General features: G+C 41.0%; 1 protein-coding gene across 1 annotated transcript in view; it reads left to right on the forward strand.

The window, feature by feature from the left end:
• The window catches only part of SHQ1 (SHQ1, H/ACA ribonucleoprotein assembly factor), a 2,222,560-nt gene extending 2,204,635 nt beyond the window's left edge, over positions 1-17,925 (forward strand). The window contains exon 11 of the mRNA XM_044076401.1: positions 16,881-17,925. Within this exon, the coding sequence (XP_043932336.1) occupies positions 16,881-17,805 (925 nt within the window). The 3' untranslated portion in view covers positions 17,806-17,925. The remainder of the gene's footprint in view (positions 1-16,880) is intronic.
• The last annotated feature ends 469 nt before the right edge of the window (positions 17,926-18,394 follow it).

Genomic DNA, 18,394 nt, shown 5'->3' on the forward strand with positions numbered 1-18,394 from the left:
CAAAAGAATGCCTTCACCAGAAGAAAATTAAAGTTTTGGAATGGCCCAGCCAGATCCCAAACCTAAATCCAATAGAAAATCTGTGGGGTGACCTGAAGAGGGCTGTGCACAAGAGATGCCCTCGTAATCTGACAGATTTGGAGAGCTTTTGCAAGGAAGAGTGGGCAAATATTGCCAAGTCAAGATGTGCCGTGCTGATAGAATAAATGCTGTAATTAAATCAAAAGGTGCTACAACAAAGTATTAGTTTAAGGGTGTGGACACACAATAAGTATTAGTTTAAGGGTGTGCTCACTTATGTAACCAACGTATTGTATGTTTTTTATTTATTATATTTTTTTCCCCTAACAGATTTGTTTTTCAATTGAATTGTACAGGTTATAGGGCCATTAAAAAGGTGGGAAAAAGTTTTATTAGTTATTATTTCTTTTTTTTTTTTAAATCACAAATTTTGGCCAGGGTAAGGGTGTTGTTTTATTTTATATCCATATGCACACACACACACACACACACACACACACATATATATATATATATATATATATATATATATATATATATATATCTATGTAAAGCCAGCTAGCAGGGAACTTCTGTTATCCCTCGGTCCCTTCTGGCATTGTCAGGTATGATCTCTCTCTCTCTCTGTCTGTCTCTCCTTTTCCCTTTCCTGGTGCCAACTGAAAATATTCTCCACGTATTCGAGAGCAGAACCTGGATCTCTCCTCTCATCCAGTGGAGATCAGTCATTCCCTTCCCTTACCTTCTAGCTAACCATACAGTTTCCACTAAGTCCAACGATGGTACTGTGGCCCAGATTCTTTTTTCCTGTTCCTGACATTATTTAGCTTCCCAGAAAAGTTTCTACTGAAAAGGCATATAGAAGCAAATGGAAATGAGTATCCATATATGCTTCATATCAGAACATTTGCCCTTTACTACTGCTTCTGCCATTCTCCCCACTTCTTACTAACCCCCCCCTTCAGGAAAAGGTGAGTTTTTCTTTTCTACTATTAAACTTTATTACCTAAACGATTTAGTTTTTCCTTCAATATGTAAAAAAAATAGAGTAATAAATCCCTTTCTTTCCTGAGAGAAATCGTACTGCCTAGATTTCCCGTGAGAGTTCCGTTTTCCTCCGGATCTCATGGTTTTGTTCCTGTAGTGACCTATACAGAAACACTTGAACCGGCAGACTATTGGAATATGAGATTTTTCGGCTTGGAAATCTTTTCCCTTCACAATGTTTTTTTTTTTAATGCTTTAGGCCTCATTTACCAAAGCTTCCTTGCATTCCTTTTTCCAAAAGAGGGTATCCATCTGGACCATTCACTATTTGTTAATCAAAGTAGCTACATAGATGAACTTAATCACCCAGACACCTGCCAGTTATTGTGTTGAATTTGTGTATTAATGAAGAACAAAATTATATTCATTTTACAAGGAACAAACAGCACAGAAATTGTAACCAGTTGTTTATATCCCTGCTCCATCTAATTGCTTAGGTTAAGAAATCTTCTAGAGTACACTGGCCAAATAGATTACTGACTGAGTTTCGCTCATTTTCTTCCCAAACTAGTTTCTAATTGTCTCATCAACCTGGAGTCCGTTTTACATGATATATGGTTTCCTTATTCATTTTTCATCCAGAGTTCTATCAAGGTAATCTGTACTGCATTCTTGAGGTCAAAGATTCCTGCTGTTGTGACACGTTATAAGTTGGTCATTGTTTCCAAAACAGAGCTTCCTTTGGTCTGGCAGTGCCTAGGTATATCCCTCTTTGAAGCCCTCCCAAAAAGGTATGTTGCTGGGGATTCTGACCCACGGGTAAGAAAGAATGAAAAGGACAACATCAGATAAAGACATTATGTACTTACCTTAATGTTCCATCTGTATTGTCCATTTTCATTCTTCTTCACCTTCCCTCCCAGCCGTTCCCAGGTCTTGTCATTCCTGAAAGGCTCTTAGATGATATAGAATTTTTCATGTTTCTGTCTGGGCCTTAATATTTCCATCAGCTGTCCTTTTCTCAAAAATCTTTAGTCAACAGGCAACAAACTTGATCTGAGGAGTTAGGCACAGCTTAGTGCATTATGGGAAGAGGGAGGAGCTCAAGACTAGTGTAGGTGTTAATGAATCCCAGGGTATGTTTAGTTTATGGGGAGGAAGAGACAACAGCATTTTTTTTTGAAATGTAAGAGTGGTGAATTTTTTTTTTGAGCATTTTAATGACATAAGCAGTAACAGGTATGAATACATATAAGAATAAGAAAAAAGAATATGTGAGAAGGCTAGATAATGATTTATTGTAGGTAATGTGGGATCCAGTGTTGTCTATTTTTGCCCATTCAAACATATGGGTTGTCAGACCTCAGGGCCAATTTCGAAGCTTATCAGAGCTCTGACTCCTCCCCCTATCCATAATCCCCTAGGCTGTAACTCGGATGCTCAGATCTTGTTTGCCACTCAAATGTTTAGAGCATGAGTTTTTTTTTCTCTAACTCTTTACATTAGGTAATATGTCTAAGTTTTTGAAGGTTTTTATAGGCTTTGTTGATTAGTTACTTAATTACACAGTTAGCTAATTTTTAACCTAGAGTTAAGGCCTTAGGTTTCTGTATTTTTTAAAAAAAAGTGTTTTAAAGTAGTTGTTGTTAGTTGCTATAATAGTCCTACTTAGATTAGAGTTAGAATTACTAAGTTCCTTTTTCTAAGACAAATCAAATGTCAGAATTGACAGGCTTTAAAAAATGCTCGGAGTGTAGGCACAAGCTACCACCGCAGGACCCACACTCCAAATGTGTATATTGTCTCGGTGCCACACACCTTGACATTGAGTGCCAGTCCTTTGCAACCTTCAGTGCAAGGACCCGCCAGACCAGAAGGGACAAATCCATTTTTAAAGGGGTTCCTTCCCACACTGACAGGGGCTAACCCCTTCACTTTCCTCAGCTTCTAGAAAAGAGAAAATTATATTGAAAGGCCTAGAGAAAGACACAAAGAGGATAAAGATAAAAGTAAAGAAGCAAGTCTCCATCTGTATCTTCAAAGAAAGGCCTCTGGAACTGACAGCCTGTGTAACCCCAACCCCAAAGTGCCCAAAAGGTTAGATCTGACACACCCTTATGCCCAGTCACCTTCTCCTCGAACCAGTTATTCATTAGGATTGGTGAGTTCCAAACTCTAGTCACCAGTATTTTAAGAGAGATGGTACTCTCAAACATTATTAGTAGCATCATCCTCTCAGTTGTCAAGAAGCCTCACAGAGCTCGATGTCAACAGAATGGTGAGGAAATTTCAGAGAACACAGGTACAGCGTGAGGTTATACTGGCATCATCTTCCGGGAAGGTACCAAGTGTTGGCCAACTTACCCCTTCTTTGCAAGAATCTGCTCTGACCTGACCTTCAGGTTCAGTATTAACAGAAGCAAGTGAACCCATAGCACCTTTGTCAGCATCAGAGCTGCTTGCATCTTTAAGACTGTTATCCACTCTCTCTTGACTCTGATGCCATCAGATTGAAATGAGACTTTGAGCCAGAGCTTCAGAGCTGAGTTCCAAGGGGGTGAGTTGACCCTGAGATTCTCAGAGCTGTCTCTTCCACTCGGGGCTTTGGCCCTGGACAGCTCAGATCCAACATTTTCTCCAAGACTAGGGCTCATTGGTGCTAAAGCTTCCCTCTCTTTTTTGGAATGGAGTGAGTCATTGGTTCTAGTGGCAGCCTTGATATTTGAGGCTTTTGAAAGGGTTTTGGCCAAACACAAAGACAAGGTTGCTTCAGCCAGTTTGACTCCAACCAGTGCTCGTCTGCAATCTGTTTCTTCGCTTCTTCATCCTGTCATTCAGGGACAGCCAGCACCAAGGGTTTCTGAGGAAGTTTGCTGCTTTAGCTCCCCATCTGATTTTAGCTCTTCTACTGCACTCCCTGAAGGTGCCCCAAGAAAATGAATGTGCAAACAGAAGCACCTAGACTGTTCACCAGAGATAATGTCTTAGAGGAAGGGAGAGAGTTCCCTTTGCTCACCCTCTGTAGATGTTTCATGCAGTGACATTCTAGAGTTAATGAAACAGTGAGGGGGTTAAATATCCCAAGACCCTTTGCCGAATGAGTCATTATTCTTGGAAGCCTTTGGTTCTGGACCAACTCATCCTGGATGGTTCCCCCTGTTGACCCACTCAGCTCAACAGGCATGGATGGACCCTGATGTGGTTTTGCCCATACCTAAGAATGCCAGCTGTATATTATCTGCACTGGCAGACAGGAAGCACTGGAGCAGTGACTACTGGCATTACCGTTCAGTTCCAGACCTGAATGTGACTTTGCAGAAGGCTTTAAGTCATCCTTTTTTAATGCCCCTTATGATGGTTTCACCTTGTTTAAACCGAAAATCAAGGATTCACTAGCAGGAGCCTACAAGATGGTAAAACTCCATCTCTGCAGTGAGAGTACACTTGTCCACCTCACAAAGAACTTTGTCTATGAACCAGAGATTGGGGAAGAAGATGTGGTTCCACAGTCACAAAGTTTTTTCCATGATTCCTAAGGTGGTATTGAAGGAGGCAGTTTTAATGGATGACACCCAAGAGGCAGAGGCTGACCATACAATCAAGGCTTTTGTAGACCATTCTCTGAGGAAAACCTTTCAGTGTTCTTAAATGGTTGCCTGACTACTGCAGTCTGGAGGCAGTCGGAGGAGGGTATCTCTCTTTGCACCCTCAAGCCAGGTACATGATTATATCAGATTCATGGGTGCTAAGAATAATAACCAGAGGCCATTCATTTCACTTTTCCTTCCCACCACAGAAAAAGAAGAAAGCCCCTGATGTTCTACCCAGTCAATGGAATTTAGCAGCCATAGAAATTCAAAGTTGCTAGAAAAAAAAGGTTACGTATTATATTCTCGAAAGCCGACAATGTCGAATCCAACATTGACAACACGAGAATAGCGAAAGTGCAGAACGTCAAACAGGTAAATGGAAATCTCCATAAGGGGAGATTTCCATTGACTTCAATGTAGTGCAGTCTCAGAGTTGGTATATTTAAGTAGCGGGTGGTATGGGGGCACAGGGGGGCTTGCCCCCCTGCCTCCACCCTTTAGATTTTCTTTTTTTTTAATTTATTTTCCCTGGACATTCGAAATTTTAATGGTTCGATCATTAAAGGTCGATCTTTAGTGATTCGAACCATTAAACTTTCTATGTTCTAATATAGACCCAGAAAAAAGAGTAATCCAACCGATCCCCATGACCAGTTTGAATATGGAGTCTATTCCAGGTTCTTTTTAGTACCAAATAAAGACCAGGAACCTCAGGCCTGTTTTGGATCTCATTCACCTAAACCGATTTGTGAGACAGGAAAAATTACAGATGGTTGCAGTTCAGTCTATTTTGCCTCTTCTGTTGAAGGATGCCTACTATCATATCAAAATAATGAAACACTACAGGAGATTTCTCCACTCTGGTTGGTAGCCAGTAATTTTCATTTCAGAGCAATGCCATTCAGTCTTACCAAATCCCCCCATGTTAACCAAGATCATGACAGTAGTAGCTGCACACCTGTGCCTACTGGGGATACACGTCTTCCCGTATCTCGACGACTGGCTTCTCACTGCCTCCACTGAGCATCTTCTCATCACACACAGGGATCAAGTACTCTAGCTGATTCTAAAATTAAAAATTTCCATAAACCTTCCAAAATGTCAGCTGACTCCAACTCAAGAGTGTAGAATTCATAGAATGTCACCTAAACACCAGACTTAAAATAGTCAGCCTTCCGCAATCCAAGGTCCAGTCATTTCTTCTAACAGCTCTTCAAGTTCTAAACCACCCAACACCACCAGTGAGATTTATCCTGCAATTCTTGGATCTCAGGGCATCCATAGTTTTGATTCCATTCGCTAGATGTTTCATGAGTGTGCTGCAATAAACTTTAGCAGTGCAGTGGTCTCAATCCACACACCGTCTGTATTCAAAAATTTGGATTACGCAGGTCTGCAAAGAACACACAGCTTGATGGATCACATCCCCATCTGTGACCATGGGAAGCCTTTTCCAGATAAATTCTCCTATAGTGGCCAGGGAAGCATCCCTTCTTGGGTGCGGTGGGGGGAATTTTGAAGGGAAGATGATCCAAGGTTCATTGTTGAGAACAGATGCCACTCTTCACATCAGTATCTTCGAGCTGAAAGCACTCCTAGAGTTGCTGGCATTTGAGGATCTCCTCTCCAAGGGTGTGATAGCCATACAGGCGGACAACATGACTGTTGTATGGTACATCAACAAAAAGGGAAAACTCTGCCTTATCCTCTGTGTCGAGAAGGCATGAGGGTTTGGCAGTGGGCAATATCTTCATAATGCTTTCTGGTAGCAACACACATCCCATGGTCCTCCACTGTACTCATGGAGAAATTGAGTAGGGCAATGCTGATGCCTCAGGAGTGGTCCCTCAATCCTACAGTGGTACAAACAATTTTGAAATGCTGCAGCTAACCTTATTACAACTTCTTTGCCTCCTATCTAAACAACAAATGCAGTAGGTATTTTGCCCTGATCCTCCCACAGGGAGAGTCATCAAGGGATGCTGTGGTCCACAGTTGGCCCCAGGGTCTATCCCTTTTCCCCCCTCTACCACTAATGAACAAATTCAGAAAGCAAGGCACTGCAAGGCCAGGGTGATCCTCATTGCCCTTTTGTCCTCAACCGACATAGTTCTCCTACCTCTGGCCTTTTCTAGTACATCCTCCATGAATGTTAGAACATTATCCAGATCTAATAACTCACCCATCCAGATTGCCTCTTCCATATCAGATTTCGATGAAATTAACTGCATGATTTCCCCAGTTTTAACTAAAGTCAGAGATATTAGGCTTCCCCTGCAGTAGTCTATATTCTTTCCATTTCACAGAAACTGTCATCTAGGAAAATTTACCACAGAAAGTGGAAGAGATTTTTGAATTGGGCCTGCTCCAAAGGTCTGGAACCCTTTTCAGCACTAGTTCCTTCCATACTCGAATTTTTGTCTCATTTCTTTGACAAAGGCTCCAGTTTTGCAACTGATAAGGTAGAATTAACTGCAATTTCCAGTTATCGTGTTGATTATAATATGTCGATAGCATCTCTAAAAAGCTCAAAAGCATTCTTCAAAGGTACGTTTCTGCTGAGACCAGCCATTAGAAGCCCATCACTTCTATGGGACATTGCGATTATGTTACAGCCTTTAACCCATGCTTCCTTTGAACCCACTTCCACTGCAAACTAAAAATTTCTTACAATGAAAATAATTTTCTTGGTTGCAGTAATAACAGCCAAACAGATCTCAGAACAACAGCCCTCTCCTTTAAGCCCCCTTAGCTAGTGTTTCACAAAGCTAGGGTTTCCCTCAGATCTAACACATCCTTTATTCCTAAGATGGCATCTGAAACTAATTTAATCAATACATCTTCCTGTCTTCTTTCCAAGGTACTCAAGCAAAGGAGAACTCTTACTACATAATGTTAGTTGTTCATAGATAACTTAACATTCCCTATTCTGTGAACAAAAGGATAATCAGTTGTTCATTCCTTTGCCAAACCAACGATGGGAAAGGCAGTTTCCAAAATAACCTTATCCAGATGACTTTCAGATTGTATTTCCTTTGTATAGCATAAGAAATATTTACCCTTACCAGATAAACCAAAAGCTCATTCAACCAGAGTAGTTTCTACTTCAATAGCCTTCAAAAGAGGATTATCCATTGATGACATCTGTGCCATGGATACATGGGCAACAGTACACCGTTGTGTCTTACTATAAGTTGGGCACTCAGTCCAGATCATGTTCATCATTTGATTCCATCGTACTTAGGTTCATAGGTAAGTACTAGGCTATCTGCCCAAGGGCATTTATAAGCCAAGCCAGAATGTGTTGGTTTTCGCCACCCCCTTAGATTAGTTCCCTGTGCTTCTATCCAGCAGAGCCATTAGTTCCCTGCACCCCTGTCCAGCAGAGCCACTTCAGTGATCCCGGGGTAAATTTTCTGTTTCCCATCCACTTGTTAAGGTTTCTCTTGAGGAGTGTTAGTGAGGGGCTCTGCCTGATGTATATTGGAATCCTGTTCCAAAACATGGGGAGTCTCTGGGATAGGAATCTATCCCTCCAGCATGTCCTATTTATCGTTGTGGTGAGGTTTATATCTCTAGAGCGTTTGGCTCTCCGGGATTTGTTTTTTTTTAGGTGGAGCATGTCCCTCAATTTTGGGTTGGACATGGCCTTGTATATCAGGCAGAGATCACCTCTGAGTAAGCAGTATGCAACTGAGTACAACTGGAGTTTCTTGAGTCGGGCTGCATAGGGCATCTGTTTCAGGCCAGTAATCCTCTTGGTGAGATACTTTTGTGGCCTTTCCAGCTGTTGCAGGTGTCTTGTAAGGTACATCCCAAATGGGGCATTGTATTCTATAATGGGTCTAATGAGTGATGAGTAGAGAGGCACAATAACCTCTTTTGTTCTAGATGCAAACCCTTTTGTGATTAGGTGGGCCACATAGAAGGATTTTCTAACCACCTTGGCAGTATGATTATCAAAGGAGAGATTACTATCTACTTGGGTCCCCAGATCCCTTATTACATTTTCTGTATTTAGGGGACTACCACCTATGTGGTAGTTCACGGATACTTTGTTTTTTCCAAAGGGGATGACTATGCACTTTTTGGCATTTAGCTTGAGGTATCCATCTCAGTGAGACCCATCTGGAGGGTGTCTGTATCAGCCGGAGAATCAGTTATGGCCCCTAGTTTGCAGTCGTCTGCGAACTTGGTCAGCCATAGTCCTCCTATTCTTGCCTGTACCTCTGAGAAGTATATACCAAACAGGAGGGGTCCTAGGACTGAGCCCTGGGGGACGCCACTTGTAACCGGTTTAGAGTCGGACGTAGAGCCTGCAACTCTCACCATGTGGGTTCTATCCATGAGCCAACTGACAACCCATCTCTTGACGTAGGGGTTTATGTTCAACCTGGTGAGCTTGTCTATAATACCAGAATGGGGAATGGTGTTGAAAGCCTTTGCGAGGTCTAGGTAGGCTGTGTGGACCTCCTTTCCCTCATCTAATGCCTTGGTAACCGTCTCAAAGAAGTCCACCAGGTTTAGGAGGCATGATCTGCCCTTAACAAAGCCAAACTGGGTAGGGTCCAAGGTTTGGAGGTTCCCAATGTCTCTGTTAACGAGTTCCATGATGATGTGTTCCATAGCCTTGCAGACCAGGCTAGTCAGGCTTATAGGGTGATATTTCCCGGGGTCCGTTGTGGCTCCACCTTTGTGGAGTGGGATAACTGTTGCTGTGCGCCACTCTGTGGGTACGTAGCCCGTAGAGAGGCTGAGTTTGAACAGTGTGTTTAGGTGAGGGGTTAGTTCAATTTGGAGCTCTTGTAAGACACAGCCTGGGACACCACCCGGGCCCATTGAAGCTGTGTTTTTGGCTTTGGATAGGGCTGTTTTAACCTGTGTGTTGGTGATTGATGGGGACCTACATTCTTCTGGTATGGTTATGGGCCCTTTAGGGGGTGACGGGGGTGAAGTTTGCACTAAACTTGTCTGCCAGAATGTTTGCAATATCAGTCGGTTCAGTGTATTTTGTGCCTTTCTGCATTAACTCAGAGCAGATCTGAGAGTTTCCACTTAGTTTCTTGACATAGCTAAAGAACGCTTTGTGGTTATCTTTGGAGTCATTGGCAATTTTTCTTTCGAAACTAGCCTTGGATGATTTAATGAGGGATCGTAGTTTCTTGCTGATACTGATCAGGGATGTCTTTCCTTCTTGGGATTTTACTCTTTTCTGTACTAGTTTCCTCCTTCTTTTGTATAGCTTGTTTATGACAGGGGTCCACCAGACTGGTTTTCTTTTCTTGGAGGAGTGAGTCTTGGTTTTACTTGGGATAGCACGATCCATGCATTCCTGCAGATTCTCGTAGAGTGCCTTTGTAAAGGTTTCAGCAGCTTGGACAGCATTGTTCTTTAGCATGGGGGCTGTGAACCTTTCCACCTCGGTCTTAAGTAACGTGAAGTTTGCTTTTGAAAAGTTTTTCTTGGTAGTTTCCTTGATTGGGGGTGGGGCGGAATGTGGATATCCAGAGTGATTAGTCTATGATCTGATCTAACCAGCAAGGGGTTGACCTCCGGTGTGGAACACCGTTCGCCCATGTTGGTGATGACCAGGTCCAATATGTTGTTCCCTCTGGTGGGGGTGTTGAACAGTTGATCCAGGGCATTCGATTTTATAAATTCTAGGAAGCGTTGGGCAAGGGAGTTAGTACTTGAGTAGTTCTCCCAGTTTATGTTTGGGTAATTGAAATCACCCAGTATTAAGATGTTTGGTAGGACCTTCATATTTCCCAGTGTCTCCAGAAATGCGGAATGGGGGTCCTGGGACATGGTGGGTGATCTGTAGCAAGCTACAGTTTGGATTGCAGTTTTACCCATTGTTAGTTGCACATGGATGATCTCTGATGCATTGTGCTGCACCACTAACCTGGAGGTGTGGGTATCCTTGATGAATATGGATACACCTCAGCCTTTTGTGTTTCGGTCCTGGTTCTGTGGCCGAAAGGTATGGTATGAGTTATAGCCTAGTAGTGCTGAGGTGCTCTCAGGAGCCTTAAACCAGGTTTCTGTTACTGCACAGATGTCGATGTTCTCCATACTGAGGAGTGCCTCGAGTGCTTAAGAATGTCCTTCCTTGATTCCAGTTTGACAACTTCGGATTCTGTTCCATATGTTTGAATGTATGAAAATAGACAACATTAGATATAAATGTTATGTACTTACCATAACTTTAGATCCATGTTGTCTGATTTTCATCTCCTTCAAACTCCCCCTTCCTACCCTCTTCCAAATTGTCACCTGTGGCTTTGAGATGACTGAGTGGATGTTCACTCTTTCTTTGCACAGTCACACTAGACTGTGATTACCTTTCATCAACTATTTGAGATCACCAAGTTTATGACTCTCTTTCTGGGAAGTTTTTTTTTTTTTCCTAGGTAGATTTTTATCATGCGTTCTAGATTAGGGGAGGGAAGCTTGATCGGAGCATCTGAGGTGCCTGGGGAATTATTGTTATGGGGAGGAGTCAGAGCTCTGGATCCAGTAAGCTTCAAGATCAGCACCGAGGTCGGATCCTGTGGGATCCGACAACCCTTATGTTTGAAATGGACAAAAATTAGACAACATGGATCTAATGTTATGGTAAGTACATAAAATTTGTTTATTTTGCATGAATAATTGAATAAAATGTTGTTTAATATGAAATGGATTATTGTGAAAAATCTGATTATGGTTGTGCAAGAAGGGAGTGGTGGTCAATTATGGAAAAATAACAATGAGGATGTCATAAGAAAAATGACAAAGTAAGAAATAGAAATTTGTATCTATCTGCCTGTATATATGTAAATGTTGTAAATATGTAAATGTTGTTTTTTATGTTGTGTTAAATAAAAATCCCTACTGTTTTCGATAGGTGCCAAGGAATCTTTTGCATACACCTGAGCTTTCACCAATTCAAACAGATGAGACCTCAGTTTAACATCTCATCTGAAATGAAAGGAGACACTCAGGAGTACAGCACCTATGCTTTGATATACCTAATTGCAGTACTCTAATAATATCCTGATCTCTGAGAAATCTGACTAAAAATCAGTAAATCTCATCCAGTTGTTTCCCTCCATTATGTATCTTTCCCCATTCCTTATTCATTGTATAGTCCTCTCCTTTACCAGCTGTCTACCCTCTGTGTTCATCCACTGTCATCCCCAACTTTTATGTATATACTGCCCCATCTATGTTTGTGTTTTTCATTTGTCTTCCCCTTCTACCTTCATCTCAACCTCTCTCCCATCCCTAGCTGTTCCCCTGTCCTTTCCCAACCTGCCTTCTCTATATATTGTAAATGGGGTTCTTGCTCACACACACAAAAAAGAAATAAAAATAAAAATTGCCCTTTCTCCAACTACCTTTCATACTTTATGTGCATACTCTTGTATGTTTCCTTCTGCCTGCTATTCTCCCTTTTCTATCTCCTCCTTTTCACCTTGTTTATATAATGAACAGTCTGGATGACTGTGAGTGGCCACTCTGCTTTATTTTACTGTGCATAGCAGTGTCCTTGAACTGTATGACAATAGCTTGCCTTGGTGGTGATGTGTGTCATACCTTTCTGTAGGACTGTGTGTCTGCTGGACTTGCCTAGATATTTTTCTTCTCCTTAACATGGCACCTCTACTTTACTATGCAGTCCTTTCCTCGGTATTTCATCATTGTGCAAGCCCTAAAACATATCCACTTGTCTTTGAATATCACTCATTGTTTAAACTGAGCTGACGCAGCCTTTCCAGTTTATTTGACACATCCTACATACACCTATTAAATACTAGCTGTGTCACTCCAGTCCCTCCTTACTTCCTTCCTCTTCCAGTGCTCAAACTCCCACTCACATATTCTAGCTGGTCACCTTCAACCTCTCTTACAGTGTAATAATCACATGTAAAGGCTGAACCACTTGAATGTTTTTGTCTTGTTAAAAGTTTACTTATTGACTTGGCCACATTTTTTCTACTCATGTTTTGTATCCTGTGCTCTCACTGGTTCCTGGCATTCATTCTGGATTATCTCATAATTTTTTCTTCAGCCATTTTTCATTGTGCGTCTTGGATAAGTCTGTCATTTGGTGCATAGGTTAAAGTTACAAACTTTAGTTACTGTAATGTTGAGTTTGATTTCCTCAGCCCTCATTTCCCTCCTTTGTGGCCTTGAGCAGGTCACTTAACCAGATATTGCTGCCAGGTTGCTCCTGAACAGAGACGGTGTCCAGTGAGCCTATCTGGTTAACAGAGTTATCATCTTGCTACCCTTAGCAATAAAAGCACAGGCAGACTGTGCTTTGTGTAGTGAATCATATTTGTGAACCCCTAATGTGCCGACCAGAGTATATTGTACGGTGTCGGCAGTTTCCTGTGCAGCGATGGATTACTGCTAGGCTCTTGTTGCCCTCTGCCGTCTGTCCTATTAATTTTAGTCTTCCTATGTGAACAGAATGGACTAGGTTGTATAATGAGATATGTATGTTGTATACAAGTACTTTTCTACCAACCATGCTTTTGGCTGGAGGATTTAAGTCTATCTTCCTACATGGCGGGATTTTACATAAACTGCTGATTACAGAAAGATGATAAAGTAGATTTGTACTGTAAAACCAAAATGAAAGTAGCCTATGTCACTTTAGGTTTTTAAGTCTACTTTTGCTATCATATTTCTAGTGTGGGTTACAGTGGAGGGGAGCCAGAGACTGGATCATACTGACTGTGCAGTAGCAGAGAACTAAGCCACTTCTGTGTATGTAGCTCATTTAGCTGCAGACTTTCGGCTATTGAAAGAACTCAACCAGTTGGTTGAGATGTTATCTCTCAACCCTCTCCATCTTTACCTTGCAGATAGTTATCTAAATTCTTTTTTCAAGAAGGGCTGGAGCAATTCAGAATGGCTAGAAATGGGAAGGACGCACCACCAATGATGTCAGGTTTGAGCAGTGCACAGGGTTGGCCAGAAGAGATGCCCTCAACTTCCCAGTGCAATTTCACAGACAGATGTCAAAGCAGAAAAATTCCTGCATCTATTTAGAAAAAAAAACTCCTGGAAGGAAGATGAACAGATCGTATTACGACCAACGTCAGGTGGAACTTCAACCAGATATTGTTCATAGTGCAGGCTGTAATGGTCAAGGGCAAGAACGTGCTTAAAATTTTAACAATACCAATGATTTTAAGAGTTGGACTGAGGCTTTTGAAGGTGTGGACATTTTTCAAAATGTAATACACTACATGTCTGTCGTGTCACCTGGTCAGTCTCATATGGACTTATTAAAAGACAGTATTTTTAACTTGGAAAACAAACTATTTAAGCTGAAGAGCTTAAGATTCAGTATGTCCGTAAGTGAATACATTAAAAGGCAAATAAGTGCCTCAAGGTTTACTTATTTTTAAATTCCCAAACAGTTTGTATTATAATGATGAAATGTGGTGGTGCTGCGGTAGCGTTGTCGCCTCACAGTAAGACGTCCTGTTCAATTCTCAGCTAGAGCGTCTTCTGTGTGGAGACATGCGTGAATGGGCGTACCTTCATTGAAGGTTGTGCGTCAGGGCCGGCAACTCGGCATGTAAAAATCTACTGCCAATCATTAGCGGACCGGAGTTCCGCTGTGGCGACCCCTAACCGGGAAAAGCCGAAAGACACAACAACAATAAGGGATTCACTATACCTTCTGACTGGCATGGGTTTGAATTGATGGAACTCATAATTAATCACAACAAATGTAAAAGCGATAAATTATTGCGTGAAGCCAGTTGTTTGAAAAAATTAGATGTATGAAAATGTTTATATAAAAGTTGACTGGAGATGTAACAATGTTATCAAATATAAGTAGAAAAAAATTATTTAGAGATTTATTAGGGCTGCCTTGATGGTAAGGGCAGCCTCAGTGGTGCACCGGTTGGAGTTGTCGCCTCACAGTAAGATTTTCTTCGGTTCGATTCTCGGCTGGTGTGCCTTCTGTGTGGAGTCTGCATGTTCTCCCTGCGGTCACATGGGTTTCCTCTCACACTCCAAAGACATGCAGCAGGTGGATTGGACACTCTCTAAATTGGCCCTAGGAGCGAGTGTGTGCAATGAGTGCTACAGATGAACTACCATGGCAGGGCTAGCCACCCGGCATTGAAACCTTGGCTCAAGATGATTGTCACTACTGAAGTGACACCCCGATCCCATGTGCAAAAAATAGGAAAAGGAGTTGAGGATAGATGGATGGACTTGTACAATGGTATTTTTATGTACAGAACCTTATCAGAAATTGTCACTCACCAATATGAACTCTCTAACCTTGGCTACCCCTCACACATCTTCTCCCAATCCTATCTCTTTAAAGTAGTATGTGGTCCTAGACAGCATTTATCAACCTTAAAACAGTTGGCCAATAGAAGATATGAAGACATTTATGAAAGTATAGGACAAAAGTGTTCATCATTAATGGTACTTGGCTATACTAAAATTAAATAATTACTTGGCTATACTAAAATTAAATAAATCAATTTCAGTGATGCTACAGTACTCATGTTTTATTTTTGTTACAATAAATTTACTTTAGTTCTTCTTTAGCCTGGTCACAAATTTTTAGATGTCAGCTAATGCATACCTCATTCACACTGAACCAGCTTTTAGGCTGTATATTTTTTAAACTTAAACATGCTTAAAAGCTGTAAAATGTTTCTTGATAAAATATGTAAAGATTGATAAAGTATATAAGTATCTGTTTACTTTCTCATTGAATTTATTTTTTATTGCGTTGTATTTAATCATGGTGCTGCTTAGGTTCAAGGGATGCCATTGTCATATAGGGTAAGTTGGTGCAGCTGGCATTTACTGTTGTCATACACTTTTTGATTATTTCAGCAGTATTAGCACAGACGATTAAGGCTATGCAATATTAATAAGCTGCTTCCTGTACTCCAAAGTGTGATTCTTTTAGCTTCCAGTTGCCCGCTGTGTAACTCTGAGCAAGTTACTTAAACACATAGTGATCTGGGGCAATTGGAAAAACTGGGCAAGTCTCAAAAATGGTCATGCCTAGTAATCATCTATGCAGCATCCCCTACACAGTTGCTTAACATTTTAATACTAGACACCCATTACAAACTCTGATCATTTCAAATGTATTGTTAAAACTTTTAGAGACACTTCTTTCTAATACCAGTCGCTAGAGTGCATGATTTAAGATAATAGTGTGTACTGAAGTAGATTTAGTTTGGTTTATGGGTCATCAGGCTGTGGTGAATGAAGCATTTATGAAAAAACTTCTCTCTATTTTTATAAACAATTACTAACACGAAGTTCAATTTTTTTCCTGAATACTAAACATGTCCTGTGCTTGTTGTTGTACTTCTTTCGGCTTTTCCCAGTTAGGGGTCGCCACATCAGAACTTCGGTCCGCTAATGATTGGCAGTTGATTTTTACAGTGCCGAGGTGCCCGCCCGACGCCCAACCATCAACGAAGGCACGCCTATTCACGCATGTCTTTCGAACGCCACTTGACCGCGGGGACGACATGCAGACTCCACACAGAAGGCGCTCCAGCCAAGAATCGAACGGGAGAACCTCTTGCTGTGAGGTGACAACGCTACCGCTGCACCACCGATGTTTATTCCATCCTTTCCCCCAGTAATCACACACTGAGAAATGAACTGATTTGCTTAATGAAAATACTTCATTTTGACAAACTTTACACTGTAAAATGTCAGTGACCATTTGTACTTAGCATTTTTTAACCTTCTCTGGGTTCTGCTGTCTTGCAGGCTGAAAAGGGAAAATGTCATTTTAACATCTACAGTACATATGGCTTGCTTTGCAAGGTTGTCTATCCACTGCTCTGACTTTTCATATAATGCATATAGGAATTTTAAAAAGATCATAAGAATGAAGCTGTCACAGTGATGTCTTCACACCGTAAAGTAAAAGCATTATCAGTGCTGCACATTTTTGTACACTGCATTGCCCCTGATTCAAAAAATCTTCTTGTACCATTGAGATGTTCTATTCTGCATGTTTACTGCAATGAATGCCATGTGGACCCACACTTAAAGAACTCATTTAATGTTTGGGCAGTGGATAACTGAATCGTAAGCTTAGATACAGGTATCTGCTACCAGTTACAGACAAAACTGTATTTTGTTGATTAGTTTGCTTAAAATAATGTCATATTCCTGCTTACCATTCCTCTCACCCATTTTAGTTCAAATTTCTTGTCATAACTCTTCATAAGATAGCTGTTTAACTAATAGTTTACTTTTGTTTGTATTTACTTTCAGACCCAAAAAACTAGCATCTCTTGCAGCATCATTGCAAAATGCCAAACTGACAAAGTCTGACTTGGGTTTCGAACTTGAGGAGTTGGAACATGCAGCCATGCTGGTGCAGGAAGACCAGCATAAGTCACAACAGGCCAACTGTGTCTCTGGGCAGCAATTTTCATCAGAATCAGAGACAGATGAATTTGAGGAATCAAGCAGCTGTTCTTCATCTGGAACTGAAGAGTCTGATTCAGATGCAGAGGAATCACCCTCTCATAAAACGGTTACAGGAATAAAAGAACAGCACTTAAAATCCTCAATTAACCCTTGTGGAGCAGCTGATGAGGTGAAACCAGCACTTAGTGTAGCAACTGGTAATTCTGTGAATGATAAGAACCAGAGTAGAGTATTAGATGTTAACAATGAGTCTGACATTACTTTGTCATCATGTGATCGAAGAAAACTAATAGAAGTAGTAGATGAGCAACGTGATTCTGAAGGCAGGCTATTGCAGAACACTGAATCAAATAAAAATTCTGAGGGGGCGCCTCATAAGGAAGAGCTTCATTCATTTGAAACAAAGGAATATTTTCAGCAGCCTGAGGCAGCAGCTCCACAGGGAGATTTCCTGGAGGTCTCTTCTCTGAAAAAGCATTGCTTTGTGCTGCAGAATCTAGTGAAGCAGAGAATTTGTCATAGCTGGCATAGTTCCCAGTTACTCAGTAGGATAATATATCACTATGTTTTTTTCTTGGTGCCATACAACATTCGTGCCTTGCAAAGCTCTGCTTTGATGCTATATGAAAGTATGATGTGGTCTGTTATAGTGCATGTTGGACACTTTGTTTCTACTGTATCAATGAGAAAAAACATGAAAACTAATGTTATTTCTTATTCATTAGCCCGGTATACAAGCATGCATTCATCCATCAGAACATTTTAGATAAGATTAGTTTGCGATGATAAGGCTAATAAGTTGTTCTTTTGTAAAACAGCATGGTATTTTTTAAATTCCCTTTGGGCAGCCACAAATAAAACTTATAGAAAACTTGGTTAAACATGATACTGCGGTTTTCTTACACTGAAGCCACAAAGTCAAGCACTCAAGGCAGTAAGGAAGCTAAACCTCACACACACACACACACACACACACACACACACACACACACAGTCTGCTACTGTAATTCAGAGGAGTTCTGCAGGGATTTAGGCGCCCATTTTTGAACACAATCTTTAACCCTGATGTCTGCCTTTAAATTCCTGTGGCACTTTTTGAAGAAATGGTGAAATGGCCAGTGTGGCACTGTGTCATAACTAGCATTTTTCTGTGCCAAAATAATTTCTACTACAGTTTATATGATGTTAACACCCACATTTGTGTATTCATTCCGTAGACATTTCCATTTCTAGACATTTGAAAATGTTGCATCCATTTTACAGTGTTTTTGTTTTACTAGAATATTTTTTTTAAGAATTCTGTAAGCAAAAAATCCAGTGAGATGCCCCTTTGGCATATCCTACTGTGAGAGGGT

Source organism: Protopterus annectens, chromosome 7.part0, assembly GCF_019279795.1.
Source record: "Protopterus annectens isolate FY-2018-M chromosome 7.part0, PAN1.0, whole genome shotgun sequence".
NCBI classification, from domain to species: Eukaryota; Metazoa; Chordata; order Ceratodontiformes; family Protopteridae; genus Protopterus; species Protopterus annectens.